Here is a 17,766-nt window from a genome sequence, read left to right on the forward strand (position 1 = left end):
AGTGTATCAATCTTTCTTGGATCTGTTTAACATTTTCGAAAATCTAGAATATATGAGGGTATAGGCTATTTTCAATTCTAAAAGGGGAAATTGGCAGCTATTATTTTCTTATCGATTCTAGTGATTCGAAAATGGCTCATCAATATCAACTTGAATTCGTAAGGTATCGAAACTAAACTTCGACTCGAAGTGCATTCAAATTGTATACTTCAAGTACTTTGTGATACTAGCATTTCTGAAAAATAGGAAGTATGAGTATACGTCCTACGAAAATATGAAGTATTTAATTTTAAACCACTAAATTTGAATGTAAATACTATTCACATGTTCATATTGATCTACGAATGGATGTTTCACTGTTTGTATGTTGTCCAAAGAGCTTTAATCAGGAACAATTCCACATTGTATGGTCAAAGTATAATATTCCAAGATGAAACATTACAATCAGATATTATGTGAAAAGCGATTACGGTAGTTCTCTTAAAATGAACGATTATATTCACGATATTAACGATTCCAACGATAATATATTTCCCTCCGTTTTTGTACATCATACAACATAATCAACGTAATATTTTTAGACTTTCCTCATATTAATTATTGAACACTAAAATAATGTCTAAAAATATCAGGAATTTAAATAACATTTACAAACATGTTTCAACACCTATGGTGTGATATTTTTAGACAATATTCTAGTGTTTTATTATGTATAGATATCACTGCATCACTGTATCTCGCCAAAAACAGTATGTGTTCTCATATTATTTTTCTTCCTTCCTCAGCTTGGAATTTTTATTATTTTTCTTCTTTAAAAATTCTAAGATGCAATAGAGAGATCCTCTCCCAACGATGAACGAATAATATCCCTTCGTTATCTCAAGTCTTCCTTGCCGGCTATGCCAACAAGTAATATTTATTTTGTTCTATTGTAAAAAACTTAAATTATTCGAATTGTATTGTATAATTTAAATTATAGTAAGTTTTATAATGTAATTTTGTTTTTGGTAAATAAATTATTATTATTATAATATTATTATTATTATGTTATCGCATCCTTTAACACTGTATTTTGACTTTTCATGTTCTCTTGAATTCTCTGTTCCTCCCATATTTCCCTCAAGTTTCTATTCTTCTTCCTCTTCATCAACCTCACCCACTTTTCCCTACAGTGTGGTCCACGTTATAATGGCAGTGGATAAAGAAAGAAGAATAGCGATGCCGATTCTCTGCATTAATAAATTATATTTCTACACTGTCAAAAACATAATTGTCATCGTTGTTGACCTAGAAAAGGATAGTACCACCGGCTTTGTCGAATGATAGACAAGCATAGCAAAACCAAAGTTGATCATATACTGTCATTATAACGTGGACCTCACTATAGAATAGTATTGGATAATATTTAATGTGTCAGCTATCTCTCCAACATACCATTCTCTCTGCTATCTCTTCCTTCCTCAATTCTCTCAAGTTTCTATTCTTCTTGCTCTTCACCACCCTAACGCACCTTTCTTTAGAATAGTACTGGATAATATTCAATGTGTTAGCTATCTCTCCAACATAGTATTTAGACTCTCTGTAGTATTTTTCTCATATTCTTTCTCTTTATCCCTCAACTCGGAATTTCTTCTACTTCTTCATCTCCCTAACCTACTTCTTCTCACATTTTCTTTCTCTCTTCCCCACTCTTCGTCTTGATAATAATTTGTGTCCTCTGGTCTACTCTTTTAATTGGCTCAAATCTTTCTAACGAACCCAGAGGCGGCCTGTTTGACTCAAACAGAGCGACTTCTTTTCCTCTCATTTTATTCCCTTTTTTTCTCATTTATCCTCTTTCCGAATCATTTTATCTCCATAATTAGAATAAACATTCATACAAACCTGCGCTTTGCTTATATGATCTTTATTGGCTGGACAAATTGCCCCAACTGGTTTTATCGAATTCTCCATCGTTGTTCTTCTACTTTTTATGAATATTTTCGAATTCTTTCACCACTTTTTATTCCGTTCGTCTGTTTCTTACCCAGACACGTTCATCACAAGACGTATTGTGGAGACTGGAGTGAAATACACTTTGAACTGCCAGAATTCCTTATAAATAACATCAATGGTTCTCATTTAAATAATGCTGACCGTTTCAAGTGAATCTTACTATTGCATATTATTGAAGTTTCATGTTTCTATGGATCACATCTATTAGATTTCAAACGATCTAAGTAAGAAATACTTTATTTTTATTTCGTGATAGCCGTGAGGACGTGAGAAGTTTAAACATGAGAGATATGAATTAAAAATACTTTTCTGTAATTTATATTTTGAATATTGCCAATTCTGTCGGTTGATATTAATTAGAAAACGAACCCTCAATTCAATTCAGAAATCTCACATTTGAATCGAAACGGTTCTTTTGCAAAACATGTTATTTAAGAGTGATATTTTGATTGAGATATTATCAGAAGTTAACTTGCATTCATAATTTTTGGGAGACTGACTGATCATTTTATCTCCATAATTAGAATAAACATTCATACAAACCTGCGCTTTGCTTATATGATCTTTATTGGCTGGACAAATTGCCCCAACTGGTTTTATCGAATTCTCCATCGTTGTTCTTTTACTTTTTATGAATATTTTCGAATTCTTTCACCACTTTTTATTCCGTTCGTCTGTTTCTTACCCAGACACGTTCATCACAAGACGTATTGTGGTGACTGGAGTGAAATACACTTTGAACTGCCAGAATTCCTTATAAATAACATCAATGGTTCTCATTTAAATGATGCTGACCGTTTCAAGTGAATCTTACTATTGCATATTATTGAAGTTTCATGTTTCTATGGATCACATCTATTAGATTTCAAACGATCTAAGTAAGAAATACTTTATTTTTATTTCGTGATAGCCGTGAGGACGTGAGAAGTTTAAACATGAAGGATATGAATTAAAAATACTTTTCTGTAATTTATATTTTGAATATTGCCAATTCTGTCGGTTGATATTAATTAGAAAACGAACCCTCAATTCAATTCAGAAATCTCACATTTGAATCGAAACGGTTCTTTTGCAAAACATGTTATTCAAGAGTGATATTTTGATTGAGATATTATCAGAAGTTAACTTGCATTCAAAATTTTTGGGAGACTGACTGATCATTTTATTTCCAGATATGAATCCTCCTAAATCTTTGCCGATGACTCGAAGTATCAATTCATCATATTTGAATTTGGAAAATCACGCTTTCAGCATATTTTGTGAATTAGTATCGCAATACCTCCTGCAGAGGCAGAATCTGTCAACTGGTATCAATGTTGCAGTAGATTCTACTGAATCATGGGCTAGGAGTGAATGGTTATATTTACATGTCAGTGGAATTGACATTAGATATTCCATCATTAATCATTGATCATCATGAAATGATCATTTTGGAACAATACGCCAATTAGACGCATTTTATTTAGAGGAAAACGAAGAGAAGAACAAATTCTTCATAATATAACAACTTTTATTTGCTTCAGCATGTATCATATCGTACCGGTATGTTCTTACTTCTCAAGCGAGAATTGACGCCGTGTATTCTCAGTGTAAAGAGGCAGAACATCAATATTGATTTGAACAAAATCTGTTGAATTGGATCTATTTAACCAAGAATTGTTCGAACTCTGTTAATTCACAGATACTGATATTGAAACCTTAAAAGTACAGAATAATGTTGTAGCTCAACAACTACACTATAATCGCAGGTTGCATGAGACTCATGAGGGTTGCAAGAAGTTGAACAATCCAAATTCGCAGAATACCGGGAATTTGAACGATTAAAACTACAAAATAGTACACTACATTCAATATATAAGAGAAAACCTATACGTTTTTAGGATTGTTTCACATTTTTCAAGATTGTTTTATTCTATGTCAATACAGTCAAAGCTAAGATGGTTTTCATGAGGTTTGCAAGAAGTAGAAACATCCTAATTCTAGAATCTAAAATCTGAATGAAGCGATTGAAACCACAGAATAATGTCCAGCTCAACAAATAGGCCTACAAGGAGCTGTATTTGTTCATCTACAATCGAAGTTCTCATAAGGGGTGCAAGAAGTTAAACAATCTGAATTTACTGACTACGGATAATTTGAACGTTTAAAACCACAAAATAATGTTGAGCCAAACAGGTAGACTACAATCGATGCCGGTATCCAAATTGCTGCAAGCTCGGCCGCTTTGAATCCAATAAAAAATCAAATAAATAAGTCCAATTAGGCCAACAGAGAGCTCTGCTATTCTGCACGTTTGGCAGAAGTCACTCCTCCAGGACTTAACTCCACCTACTTCAGCGGCGGCTTTGTATTCTTGCTTCATTCTTTGTCTTTTTTGTTTTCAACCTCTTCTATTTTACTTTTTTCATCCTCTTCTCCTCTATTTCATGTTCTCTCACTCTCTCTCCCCCTCGCTTCTCACGTACGGACGCGCCAAAGCGAAACGTTTTCTCTTATTCTTCTTGTGTTTGTATGTTTTTTTTCTTAGAAATAAAGTAGAAGGTATTTTGCTACAAGTTTACTCCCAGGACAGCTTCTGGAAGTGTGTAGAGTGAGATCCACTACGAAGTGTCACCATTGCTTGAATGGGAGAGAATGATGTTACGCAAAAGAAATGCTGTCAGTTTGTCGTGAATCTCTTCATAGTGTAGTGCTTCCACCCTGCTTCGCCTCTGAGGCCAGTTCTGCCATATTATTGTATTCCGGAGCACTTCTCCAGCAGACATTCTTTTGAAGGTTGTTGGAAGAGAAGTGTTGGAAGGAGAGAGACTGAACGCAGAAGAGTGATGAAAAACAAAGGAAGAAGAAGAAGAAGAAGAAGAAGACAGGAGAAGAAGAAAAACAAAAAGAAAAGGATGAAGAAAGAGGAAATAAAAAGATAGGGAACCGATTAAAAAAATAAAATGTAGATATTGAAATCAGAAATTATTTAGGAGTAGGTAAGGTAAACGAGGACGAAAGGACAAAATAGGAAGGGGAATGGATTAAAGGAGAATGAATTTCAAGATCAGGAGACGGCAAAAAGAGTAGATGAAACGTATGAAACATGTGAATATTGGATGATAGGAAGAGTAAATGCATATGTAAGGTATAATGGTAATGTCAAAGGGCTGATAAGATTGGTAAAAATTAATTAGAAAAGTCATTAAAAGAGAAAAATGAATACAAAAAAGAGAATAGAAAAGAAAATATGGATAAGAGAAAATATATATAGAAAGTAGTTTGTATGAATAGGGAAATTTGATCAAGAGAAATCGAATTATCGCCTCCCTTTAATTCTCCAACGAATGAAGTTCAGTTGTAGGAGTAGTGTTTAAAAAATGAAATATGAAGTAGGAGAATCGATGGAGATTGAAAGACAGGGAAGCAAATCATGTGATCAAGAGCTGTGCACCTCTGAATCATGGATGATCGGACTCAATATACGATTAGAGAATGAGGAAAAACTGTTCAGTGTTGTGCATATGAGAAAAGAGGAAAACAAATGAGATGAGGATACGAAGAAGGGGTGAAAAGGAAGCAAGAGAAGAAGAGGAAGAAGAAGAAGAAGAGAAGAAGAAGAAGAAGAAGAAGAAGAGAAGAAGAAGAAGAAGGAGGAGGTGAGAAAGAAGCAGGAGGAGAAGGAGAGAGGAACAAGTAACACCCGACAGTTGCGTTTGCGTTGGCGGCTAAACTTGAAAGAGATTCCTCGGAAATAGCAAGCAAGACCTTACACTGCTACCCGGCAATAAATCTGCTGTGGGATCCAATGGGAACTGCGCATGCGCAAGATAGACTGGCAAATTCAATCTTGGAATGCGACCGAGGCTGTCGACCAATTGCAGACTACGGAAGACTCTTCCATGGGACTACTCAATCAAATCTCATTTCATTGCATCACTAATATACTCAATATCACTGCAACCTCTCATAATGTGTCCCAAGTGATCAAGAGAAAAGCTCCTCTTATCAGTGTATTCCTGATAACGGATTGGAAAATTCCAATTGCAGACTCCGGATGACTCTCCGATGGGACTACTCTATCAAAATCTCATTTCATAGCATCACTAATATTCTCCAAATCACTGCAACCTCTGATAATGTATTCCAAGTGGTCAGGAGAGGAACGTCTTGTATTAGTGTATTCCTGATAACGGCGATTGGATGATTCCAATTGGAGGCACGGGAGACCGGAGGACTCTCCAATAGTACTACTCTGATCTAAATCTGATTTCTGAATACCACTGATATGACTCCTGATATAATCAAATAGAAGGTCAAATAAAAAATGTCGCGCATACACCAATATAGTATTGCTCCTTGTTAACTTAGTCATCATCCAGCTATTGCTGGGAGATGAGCTGATGAGTTCAAAATATAGAAAAGGTTGCCAAGTTTTTGTACTTTTTGAATCAATCAAGTCTTCCATATAAATTTTGAAATAGGAAATGGACTTGCGCGTCACATTAAACTGTATCAAACGATTCTGCAATGTCAGAAATGTGATTTCATTGCTTGTGACTTGTGAGTGGTAAACAGATGTTCATGCGAATGTGAAATTGAAAACACTCTTGATTTTTGAAGATTTTTCTCTCTCTTGAGTGATTTTTCTTGTGGCGCGACTTCCTAGTCTGCCAATTCCTCTAATCCAGCCTTGTTCAAGTTTCAGAGTGTCTCGTGTTAAAGATATATCACTTCATAACAGATAACAAGGAGCTCATTCTACCACATTTTTATATTCCACTAGGTACCATTGGTTACTAGGGTTTGAACATAGTCATTTAATACAATACTTTTCAATATAAGCTACCTTTCATATTCCATCAAAGCTATTTGAACCACCTATTCTGATGAATAACGCTCATTAGCCAAAGAGATTGCTCGTTCTAGTAGGATATAAGTTTTCTCCTCAATTATTTCAAAGAGTGTCCTCCTAGAAGCATAATTGAGTATAGAACTCGACTAATGAGCGTAATTGAGTTTAATGTATGCTTCCATAAGGATATACTGTACTTTGGAATAATTGAGGAGCAAACTGAACTTGCAAAAGCGATCTCGATGACTAATGAAAAAACCGAAAGTGCAAATCTATCTCCTGATGAATAAGTGCATAAATAAGTTATGAACGGCTATTAATATATTATTGTTTCCACGATAGAGAATATTTCTTCTAGAAGAAAATCTGATTCAAGATTTTATAATGAGATTTATTTTGAATATATGGTGTCTATCTCTCATAAGAGTACATCTATCAAATCTCGAAAAGGGGATGCCGTGATGTCATCAAGCCAAAACTACAATATTAACAGGCATATTATTAAATTAAACTCGCTCGTATATTAAAATTGAATCAATCATGATTAATGGGATACATACTTCATTATTTTCAACCTACAATAATTATTATTTCCCCAATAAATTGAATTATTCAATCTATTCAACATATTATGTTCAATAATCCATCTTAAATTAAGCAATTAAAAAATTCCAACCCAACACATGTTCACATCTTCTGAAAAATACAATCTGTGATCTATTCTATATAGGCCTATTCAATATTCAATACCTAATCTGTTCAATCTGTCGTGTGCATTTTTACGACAAATAGCATAGCCACCTCTCATCCTCTCTGTATTAGAGGTGGCTATGCAAATAGTCGTACATAAAGGCATCCACTGTGAGCATAGTAAAGCACGTTGTACAGAACGATAATGCTGGCGTCAACCTCGATTCAGTGACAGCTCCTGGAATTCCGTCTATTTTACCTGTGAAAAGTGTTTCGGATACTATTGTACCCGTGTGATGGCGTTTTGTTGGCTACTACTGGAAGCTGTACCTGTTAACAGCGCGTATAACCTTGATCAGAAAATAAACAACTTTGTCGATCTCCTAGCATTATTATGAACAATCTTTACGTTTTTATACATTCTCTCTGCCTTGACCAGCTGATGTACTTTTCAAATTTCCACTCTACCACAATGTATTATTAATTTTCAAATAACAATAGTACTCGCATATCTGATTTTTCAATTACATACCTGATAAAAAAATTCTTATTTATGTTTCAGTTCAATGTGGCAGCATACGGAGGCAGTAGCAGCCTTGTGGGGGCGGGAGCAGGTGGTGGGGGAGGAGGTTCTGGGTCAGTGAGCTCGGGGGGAGGGGCGGGGAGTCCCGGGTCCCCCTCACTGCATCACAAGGATGAGGAATCCACACCACCTGAAACAACTGGTAAGTTGAGACTAAAATTATTTTAAAAATTAATAAAGGAATATCTATTACGTACAGACTTATGAGCCACGAACGTGCTTTGCACTCTTCATCAGCTGATTACATCTGTATCGGTACTGATGCAGTAGGATACAGATCCATCAGCTGATGGAAGGGGAATGCGCAACTTGGTGTCGCTCATGTCTGTATGAACCCAAGTGGTCATTTTTTCAACCTCCAATCAAATATCATTAAGACATAGAAAAACGATAGGGAGCGATTTCTACAGAGATAAACAGCTTAATCATCTTTATAAAGGAACGGTATAGCACAAGAGTGATAAACTTGATTTTCTATATATTTTTTTAAACTGTTTCCGTTCTAGATTCAATCACAGATAAGGCAAAGTGATTCTTTTCATTTGTTTTGTGTTTATGATTTTTTTATAAGACTCTATATAGATAAAAGTATTTCTTTCTCACGTGTGAAGGAATAGATTAGAAATGTTGTACTGAGAATGGTTTATTGATTGAATGATTACTATTAGTATAATAGTGGAATAGTGTCTGTATTTGTTCAAGACTATTGAAATGACTTGATTGGTTAGTTGATAGTCCTTCATAGTTTATTAAAGAATTTTTATTGCAAACTGGTAAACCCACCATGACTATTATTACTTCTCCACTATTATTTTTTATGTGGAATAATATATACAGTATTTTATCATGATACTCATATTTATCTATTTGTATATATAATTTCTGTCCTGATACTATACCATCACAAAAGTTATAATATCATGCATTCTTTCTTGTGCATTTCCATCACAGTTCATTTTCCATATTTTTTCATAGTCTAGGCTAAAAAAACTCCCCACTTGCTTCTTGTCTGCAGGAACTCATTGTCTCTATTATGTAGTAGGATAGTAGTTGACATTATTTAACATATCTGTACTAGTATTTTATGGCTTATAATCGGTTATAATAGAGGTGAAAACCCAGTAAATCCAAGATTTTTCTAAATACAGCCTCTAGTGCTCCAGGAACGCTCGAGACGCGGGCTATATAAGATACATCATTCATACTGTAAATAGAATCCTAGCATTCATGACTGAATATGGTTGATACATTGACTTGTAGATAGTATTGTCGAGATGGTATATCGGAACCGGGAGACCTGTATAGCACAGTGGGCCAGACAGCTACAGGAACTGGGAGACCTGCATAGCACACGCGGCCAATCCTGCTTTTCGCGGCCGCACTTAGCCTAAATCCAATACGGTGGAGATAGTAAAACCGTCAACATTTGGAAGCCTCTAGTCCTAATTTTCAGATTTTCCATAGTTCGCTAAAAACAAAGAATAGGGCCAAGAAACTCTATTTTTTTCTGAGAGTGAAAGCTCATAATAAGCTGTAGGCTTGTGCGTGAGTAATGAGGCGGATGATGATGGGAGGTGAGTGGACATTTGTCCACTCAGAGAAGCGATTTCTCAAATCACGAATCATATTCAGAGGAGTTGGCTTAAGTGGTCACCCTCCAACGGGAGTACCAGGTGATCTAAGCGATAGCAGAGACAAATAATTGGGTATGTATTAAAAAGTATCCTTGCACTATGACGATAGCTTATCAGCGCGAACATTTCCCAAGGAATCAAACTTCTTCCCAAATTCTGGGTCTGGGAAGTCATTCACTCTGAATATGGGAAATCCACTCTGTTAATAGAACTCACACGAAAAAGTTACATTTGACCAAAGTCATCCCAAGCCTTCTCCACTCTTCTCTCCTTATTTTTCTCTCCCACTCCCTAATTCTCTCTTTTTCATTCTCTATTTTCTCTCTCCTCTCTCTCTCTATCAGGGCTACTGGCTACTGTACACATTTGCTCAGCAACCCTTTGTGTTCGCCGCTGCTCAGTATTTAGTGGCATTACGGTCGTGCAGGAATGCCAACGGTGGGAAACTAACATTACCGTCGCTAATAAAATGCTAATAAAAAATTTCCCTGCTACCAGAAAAGTGTGATCGGGTATGGTTGGGGGGTTGGAGAACACCTAAGCGCGCTGGTCTCATTGTAATGATGCTTCTGGCAGGTAATATAAAAGGAAGAGGACGAGGAGGATGTGGAGTAGGAGTACTTGTTGGAGGAGGAGGAGGAGGAGGAGGAGGTAATACTGAACACGGACAATAAAATTCCCAAACCTCTTCTAAATTCTTGTTAGCTGATGTGTACACTTCGTCTACGTATATAATATGCGTTCGTGTTTTTTGTTACGTATATATTTTTTCCCCACGTTGATGATGTTAATATATACAAAAGCGTACAGTGTTAATAGGGTGCAGGAGAGGCTGCAGTTTGATAAGAGGCCAGCGGTTAGCTGTTGGGACAAGTCTAATGGTGAAAGAGTGTCGGACCGGGGATCGTTTTAATCGTCTCCCATTTAGAACAAATGCCACTATTTTCTCTGGAAAGATTAAAATTCAGTCAAAGACTGCTGTATTTTTCCTTTAGAGAACCGACCACCACTTTTCCCAGCACTAACTAAACGTCCTTGTCTCGTTCTCTTTCTGGCCTGCTTCGTTCTTATCAACATATATCTCTGTCTCTTATTCTTATCACGCGAGAGATGGAAGTGAGGAATAAAAACGAGCTTAATGGGAACACGGATATACTTTTAATATTGTAATCGTACCGTAGCTTCCCTGGCGGTCCCTTTAATCTGCTGTCTTTAGCAACTTTGCCACACCAGTAAAAGCTCACTTTTTTACTCTCTTTCACATCTTCTTCTTTTCCTGTTTCTTCATCTTTTTTTCTTCTTCTTCTTCTACTTCTTCTTATCCTTCCTTCTGCTTCCAACTTTGCGGGTTTAAAACAAAATTTAATATTTGAGAAAGTTACAATGTTGGAAAGCAATCGACCAAAGTATTTGGTGGAATTGACTAGGCTATTGCATTGTTCAATACTATGAAGTATTTTGAGAACATAATGTATTGTAAAGTTGGAAGATTCGACAGGCATCTAGATTTGCCAAAAATATGAATGAATAAAAATGTTCTTGACAACTATAACAAGAGTATTTTCTCGATAATAAATTAAAAGACAATTAGATTATTATCTCATTCCTCTATTACACTATCACATTGGCGATAATGTCATTCAAGAATTCCATCGAAAAATAATTCATTTCCTTCAATATTTACACTTTATTAGGAATGAAGTCAATAATGAGGTACTATAATAATTAAATTCACGAAATTTTGTTTGAACAGTGTTTAAACAAACACTGAAATAGGAACTGACTGTTAAAACAATGTATCATCTTCACAAAAAATGTGGAATATTTATATAATAGAGGCAGTAGTGCATATAATAGTAGGCATATCAAAGCTGTTTGTCAACCAAGTAACGAGTAGACTCCTATTTCTTTTTCTCAACACTTCTTCTCATTATTATATGAAGTTATCACAATAAATGTTGATAATTAAGCTATAAAAATCAGGCTTTCATTCTCTCATCTATGGATGATTTATAATGTATTCCAGTATCTCTACACAAAAAAGTGTATTAATTATTGTTATTTTAGTTGCTCAGATTGTCATCTTCAGATAAAACATTGTCCGGGCCCGGGGCCCGGGAACAAGTTATCGATCGGGCCGGGCCCTTTCGCGAGCCTTTTAGTAGCCTGGATCTGCACTGCTTGGTCAGCACTTGGTCAATTCAAAAACACTTTTTTCTCCAACTCAATAATTCCTATAATATAATATACCTTCCTAGCGCCATGACATGACTTCTCTGATACTAGCAGTTGCAGTAGCCATATTATTATCAGATTTAGTGCTAACACATTCCTGGCGCGAGATGATATAAAATGTACCATTACTGAGGACCTGCTTTTCTATGTGTTGGTATGCGCTACTGTCATTCACATTCTTTCACATTCAGTCACCAGAGTGCAGCACTGCACTGGAAAGCATTCCATCTGTCAGATAAGCTTGTCAACTATTTCAAAAGCTTCTTGCACTTTGCGTTAAGTTATTGTAGAGCTATGTTTGTGGTACTTAACAGATCTCCTTCAGTTGATGTGTAAGCGAAGTTTTCATGATAGATTCTCTAGAACGTTCTTGGCCAGGCACACTTTGGTTGCCCACCAACATGAACCAATCAGAAAAATTCTAGTAAAGTGAGATACACTTGATACAGTCAGCATTCCTTATAATATAACATCAGTACTTCCCATTCAATCAATGCTGACATTTTAAAGTGATCTCACCATAGCTGATAGTTATTCGTTCCAATAGCTAAATTTAGAGTCATATCAGGAGACTTAATGTACTTTTAAATAGTAGCATCACACTGGTTTAGAAGTAGAGATAAGAAGATCTCGAAATCATAAGAACTCAAGCCGACTCTACATAGAAACCCACACAACACATATTCAAGTAGAATGAAACAGTATATTTGTATGCAGCATATAGATGGAATGATTGGTATTATATAAATATATATAACCAATCGAATTCCTTACTCCTCTCCTTGATCCTACTCCTTGTTCCTTTCCTGATTCCACATTTCTCGATTGCTCTGAACGTATAAAATTCACAGCAAATCGGAGAGTAGTGTGAAATATTATGGTGTGACAATGGCTTTCTATAGAGTTCTTGATACCTGATACTGTAGTAGGACTATCGGAGATATACCAATGGGAAACATAAAATGGAGAGAAAATGAGGTATAGAAATAAGAAGTAAAATTGAGTAAAATATTATGGAGAGATACAACTAGAATAGAAATAAGATAAGTTGATGGAGCAAAAGACTGAGATGGAAATGTGCGAGGTGAAAAAAGGAATGAGGAATAAAGAGGGAGATTGAAACATAATCAAGATTTGGAGTAAAGTTGAAGCAGTTGAAATTAGGAGAATAATGAATAGTAACAATAAAATATAGGATATAACAGGAATATAAGAGTGTATAGGAATGAAGAGAAAGGGTTTTTGTTTCACTCAATGAAATAGAATCATTGGAATCAATCACCTTATATTAATTCATATTGATGACAAGATTAATAGGATAAGAGAAGGAAATAAGAGAGGTAGAGGAATTAAAATAGTGGGGGCAAGAGAAAAGGGAAGAAGTTGCATTCAGAGAATGCATTCAGGTAAATGAAGACAGGAGGGAAAAGGAAAATTGTACAAATAGAAACCTGAATATATTAAAAAGTGATGTTTTAATGAAATGCGTGAATTTATAATGAAAAGTGATTGCTGACAGGTAAATCTATATAGTGAGAGAGGACTACATATATGTCATATATGAAGATCAATGTAGTTATAGATAAATTTAATGTCGAAGAATGAAATAAGAATTATTATTAATCAGGGTCCAGTAATGGAGATAACTTTCAGAGCGAAAACCAATAGTGTGATGATACTAACTAATGGAAGAAGGGAAAAACAAAGATGGATGAGGATGAGGGAGAGTAATAAATATTTATCAATGCAGATAGTAGAAGTAAAAGATTGAAGATGGAGAAAAAGAAGTAAGATTTAGTAAGAAACAGAGTAAAACAGAGAAACGAGCTTCTAATCAATAGTAAGTAGTAGTATGAAGTATCAAGTCCTTGACAAAATACGATAGAGAGTATAGTAACACAAGTGTGTTAATAAAGAGCAATTTATTACAATTCCCATCATGCGTTTAAATTATTTAGAGCCGTTGACATGCACGGTTAATAGAAGCTATCGTATGAATAAGAAGTGGATCGAAGATTTTCTCTAATTCACGTTGTTTTATCATTATTCACAGTTATCATATCCTGCATTCAATTCATCATTCATCAAATACATTCTCTTGATTGGCATTCAATGATTATTCATCTATAACAAAATATGATCGGGTCGTCCTCTTCCTCACTTCCTGCTCTTCTTCTTATTATTTTGATCTATGTCTTTTATGAATCCTTCTTCTTCATCCTCTCTATCATATTTTTGAACGTTAGTTTCTCTAGTAACCTCCATGTTTACTCATTTTCGCTCTTCCTCTACTTCCAACTCTTTCCATATCGAGATTCTCTCTTTGTCAAATACTTTAATATTAAAATTTATCAACCACATTTATTCTACAGTGATATAGCATATCCTTTCAACTGCCTCATCCCTTCAATCCCACACATTATTATACCACATATTCTAGTTTCCTAGGAGTCTTGAAACTCCTTTTATCATATCGTTCGTCTCCCTTCCCATGTTAGAGAAATATTTTTATGATCGACTATACAATCAAACCAGTCGGAAAACAATCTTCTCAATGAAGCCAATAATCCGTAGATAGTGAGTTTCTATCAAAACTTGCAATACAAGTTTAGAATTTCAGGATAGTAAAATATTGCTGAATAGCCAATTTGGTTCTAGATTGTGATAATTGGAATGATATTTGTGAAGAAATTCCAGTCATTTCAACAATCTTTGAAATCAATGATAGTACAGTTGAATGGTAACAGTTAACCAAAAAACGGAATCAGTTTTGAACGGATGCTCATAATCCGATATTCCCAGAACAGGTTCCAACGCGTGGTGTCTCGTTTCAATATCAACTACACTTTTTGAGTTATAGAGAGATGCACAGTCGGAATTGGTTGAATGGGTATTGATGTTATGGTTGACTAATACTGACAGTATAAAGTGAATATCACTATGGAATTAAAACGAGATATCATATTATGACAAGTTAAAAAGGTGGACTAATAACCGTTCAAACAAATCACGGAGATAATAAGCTGGAAAGCATGAAATGACACTACAACCTTTCCTAATAAAGATGTAATTTTTTGAAATGATAGGAAGTCGAGTGGATGGGACACTCGAAGTCAGCTCTTCTAACACTTTTTATGTTCGTAGATTCGGATCATCTTAGAGAGTATATTGAGAGTGAGTGTGTGTTGGAGTAGATAGTATAAAGAAAGGACTGTATAGAGAGTGGACATGAGAGAGGAGAAGAGGATACAGGAATGAGTGAAGAGGAGGAAATTGACGTAGGAAAGGTGTAGGAAATAGGAATGATTGAGATGGATGGAGAAGACAGGAGGAAATACGAGTAGAAACAAGATGAGAAAAAAAAGAGGAATGATAAGAATGGGAAGAGGAGCGAGATGAAAGGTGGAGAGCAACAAACGTGAAATAGAGAGAGAGAAGATTGAACAGAAAGAAAGCAGACAGAAAAAATCGAAAATATTTAGAAAAACAGAAGGAGATAACTAGAAAGAGAGTAAAAGGAAGTCATAGAGAGTGGAAAAGATTAGTGATAAAGAGGGGAGAGACAGAAGAGGGCTAGGAGAGCAAACACGGACGAGGGAATAAGTGAAGGTATTGGACGATAAGTGACAACCGACAGACAACAGTGACTATAAAGGATGGAGGAGAGGTGGAACAGGAAAGGGAGAGAAAGGAAAAAACATAGAAATTGATAAGATTAATATTGATGTGATGATTGATTTCATTCTTATTTGCTAGATCTGAAGAAACCTATGGCAATCAGCAAATTACATAAATACATTGCAGAATCGAATCACAAATATAATGAGAAAACAAAATTGAAAATTAGAAAACAAAAAGAGAGTGAAGGGAAAGGTTGGAGAAATGATGATGAAAAAGAGAGAAAGAGTATTATCTCGTGTGTGTGTGTGAATTTTAAATCTTTAAGATAAGTTTTCTACTCGTGTATACTCTCTCATCTCTCATATGTGTGAGAGTTTAGGAGGAACTGTTTAAAACCTAATGCGATGGGTAACATAATCCTTCCGTGGTGGTCCTCTCGCTTTTTCGGGTCTCTGGTGTTCTTTTAGGTTTTATTTTATAGTAGACGATATCTTTGACTAGATTTAACTGATTAAAACCGTGCTCCAACTTTTTCAAACAAGATCTATGCTAGATAATATTGTAGGTTGATTTTTCAAGGATGTTTTCAGATGAACCTAGCTTGTTTATAAGAAAAGTACAGAGGAAAAATACAGAGTTTGATATGACGTTGAAATTAATTAGATTAAATCAAATTGAAGGAATAAAGTTTTCCAACATGATGTAGGTTATACATCAATCTTGTAGCATTCGTACGTAGACCTATCATTAAAATATTGTACTTCTGAAGATTAATAAAACTTCAGCTGATGAAGAGAATGCATGTGTAGAAATGACTGGTACTGTACTTCTTAATATACTTCATAAGAAATAATAGGGAATCTGTTAGCTCCGTGTTTGCTCTTTTTATAGGGTAGAACCTCGATTACCTGTTCTCTATTATTCGTAATCCTCTATAATAATTAGTACTGGGAAACTTGGTCCTTTGAAAAACCTCTATAATTTGCAGTGAAACAATGTATTTCGGCCCCCCGATAAATCGTATTAAAATTGAGCATTGGGTTTTATTCGATATCTGTAATTCGTAGTTTTGTCTGCGAGAACTTTCTATAATAATTCGTTTTTATTGACCGAGCGATGTGAGGTCTAAGATTCAAGTCGACGGTTTGGCATTTCTCTTAATGATTATATGTTGTAGATTATATGATTAACGGTTTATATGTTTATATGTTGCGCATTTACGGCGAAACGTGGTAATAGATTCTCATGAAATTCGACAGGTATGTTCCTTTTTTAATTGCGCGTCGACGTATATACAAGGTTTTTGGAAATTTTTCATTCCAAGTATAATAATAAAAGGAAAAAGGAGCCTCCTTCATACGCCAATATTAGAGTAAAAATCAGACTATAGAATATTATTCATCATAAATCAGCTGTCAAGTGATTACACAGATGTGTGGAGAAGCCACACATTGCTGTATTAAGGTGCGTACAGATTTACGCGCCGCGAACATTAGCAATTCACTTTTAATCAGCTGATGCCAAGCTTTTTATATCTGTATCTTACCGTTTCTGTAAAAATACAGATATGATCAGCTGATTAAAAGTGAATTGCTCATGTTCGCGGCGCGTATATCTGTACGCACCTTAAGGTCTATAGTTTAAATCAGGTACTTGTGGATGAGAATACTGCGTGAGGTCTAATGTTCACAGAACTACTAGTATATTCTATAATAATTCTGGAGTTTTTCATACACCATGAAAGGGAGGATAATTGAAGCTATCGCTAACTAATTCTCCAGACATGAGTCATCAACCGAAAATCACCTAGACTGCAAGACAAAATTATTGTCTCTTGATATAGTATTCAGTACAATCCAGTCTCGTTCGTGGCGTCAGCGTAAAGAATTTATTTTATCAGATTGTGAATGTATGATATGAGCTTTGAGCAGTGTTTTGCGATCGTTATCTACTGGAATTGAATTCCATGCTATCAAAAATTTGAAAACAAACGAAAAATTGAGTTCATTGAATATTAAAAAAATTCTCAATTATTTTGAGCAGTTTTCATTTGAAATGTTGAAAATCTGTCAATATTCTCTGAAATCACTATTTTATAACTATTTCCATATTATTATTTTCCATTTTCATCCATAATAACTATGATTAAATAACTGGCATTCCATAATTCGAAT

At 35.1% G+C, this 17,766-nt stretch overlaps 1 protein-coding gene across 1 annotated transcript in view; it reads left to right on the plus strand.

Moving 5' to 3' along the window:
* Positions 1 to 17,766, plus strand: part of LOC111051775 (protein vestigial) — a 77,608-nt gene that overhangs the window by 21,875 nt on the left and 37,967 nt on the right. The window contains exon 2 of the mRNA XM_039437965.1: positions 8,082 to 8,244. Coding sequence (XP_039293899.1) covers positions 8,082 to 8,244 — 163 coding nt within the window. The remainder of the gene's footprint in view (positions 1 to 8,081; positions 8,245 to 17,766) is intronic.

The sequence above is a fragment of the Nilaparvata lugens genome, chromosome 11 (assembly GCF_014356525.2).
Source record: "Nilaparvata lugens isolate BPH chromosome 11, ASM1435652v1, whole genome shotgun sequence".
In the NCBI taxonomy this organism is placed as follows: domain Eukaryota; kingdom Metazoa; phylum Arthropoda; class Insecta; order Hemiptera; family Delphacidae; genus Nilaparvata; species Nilaparvata lugens.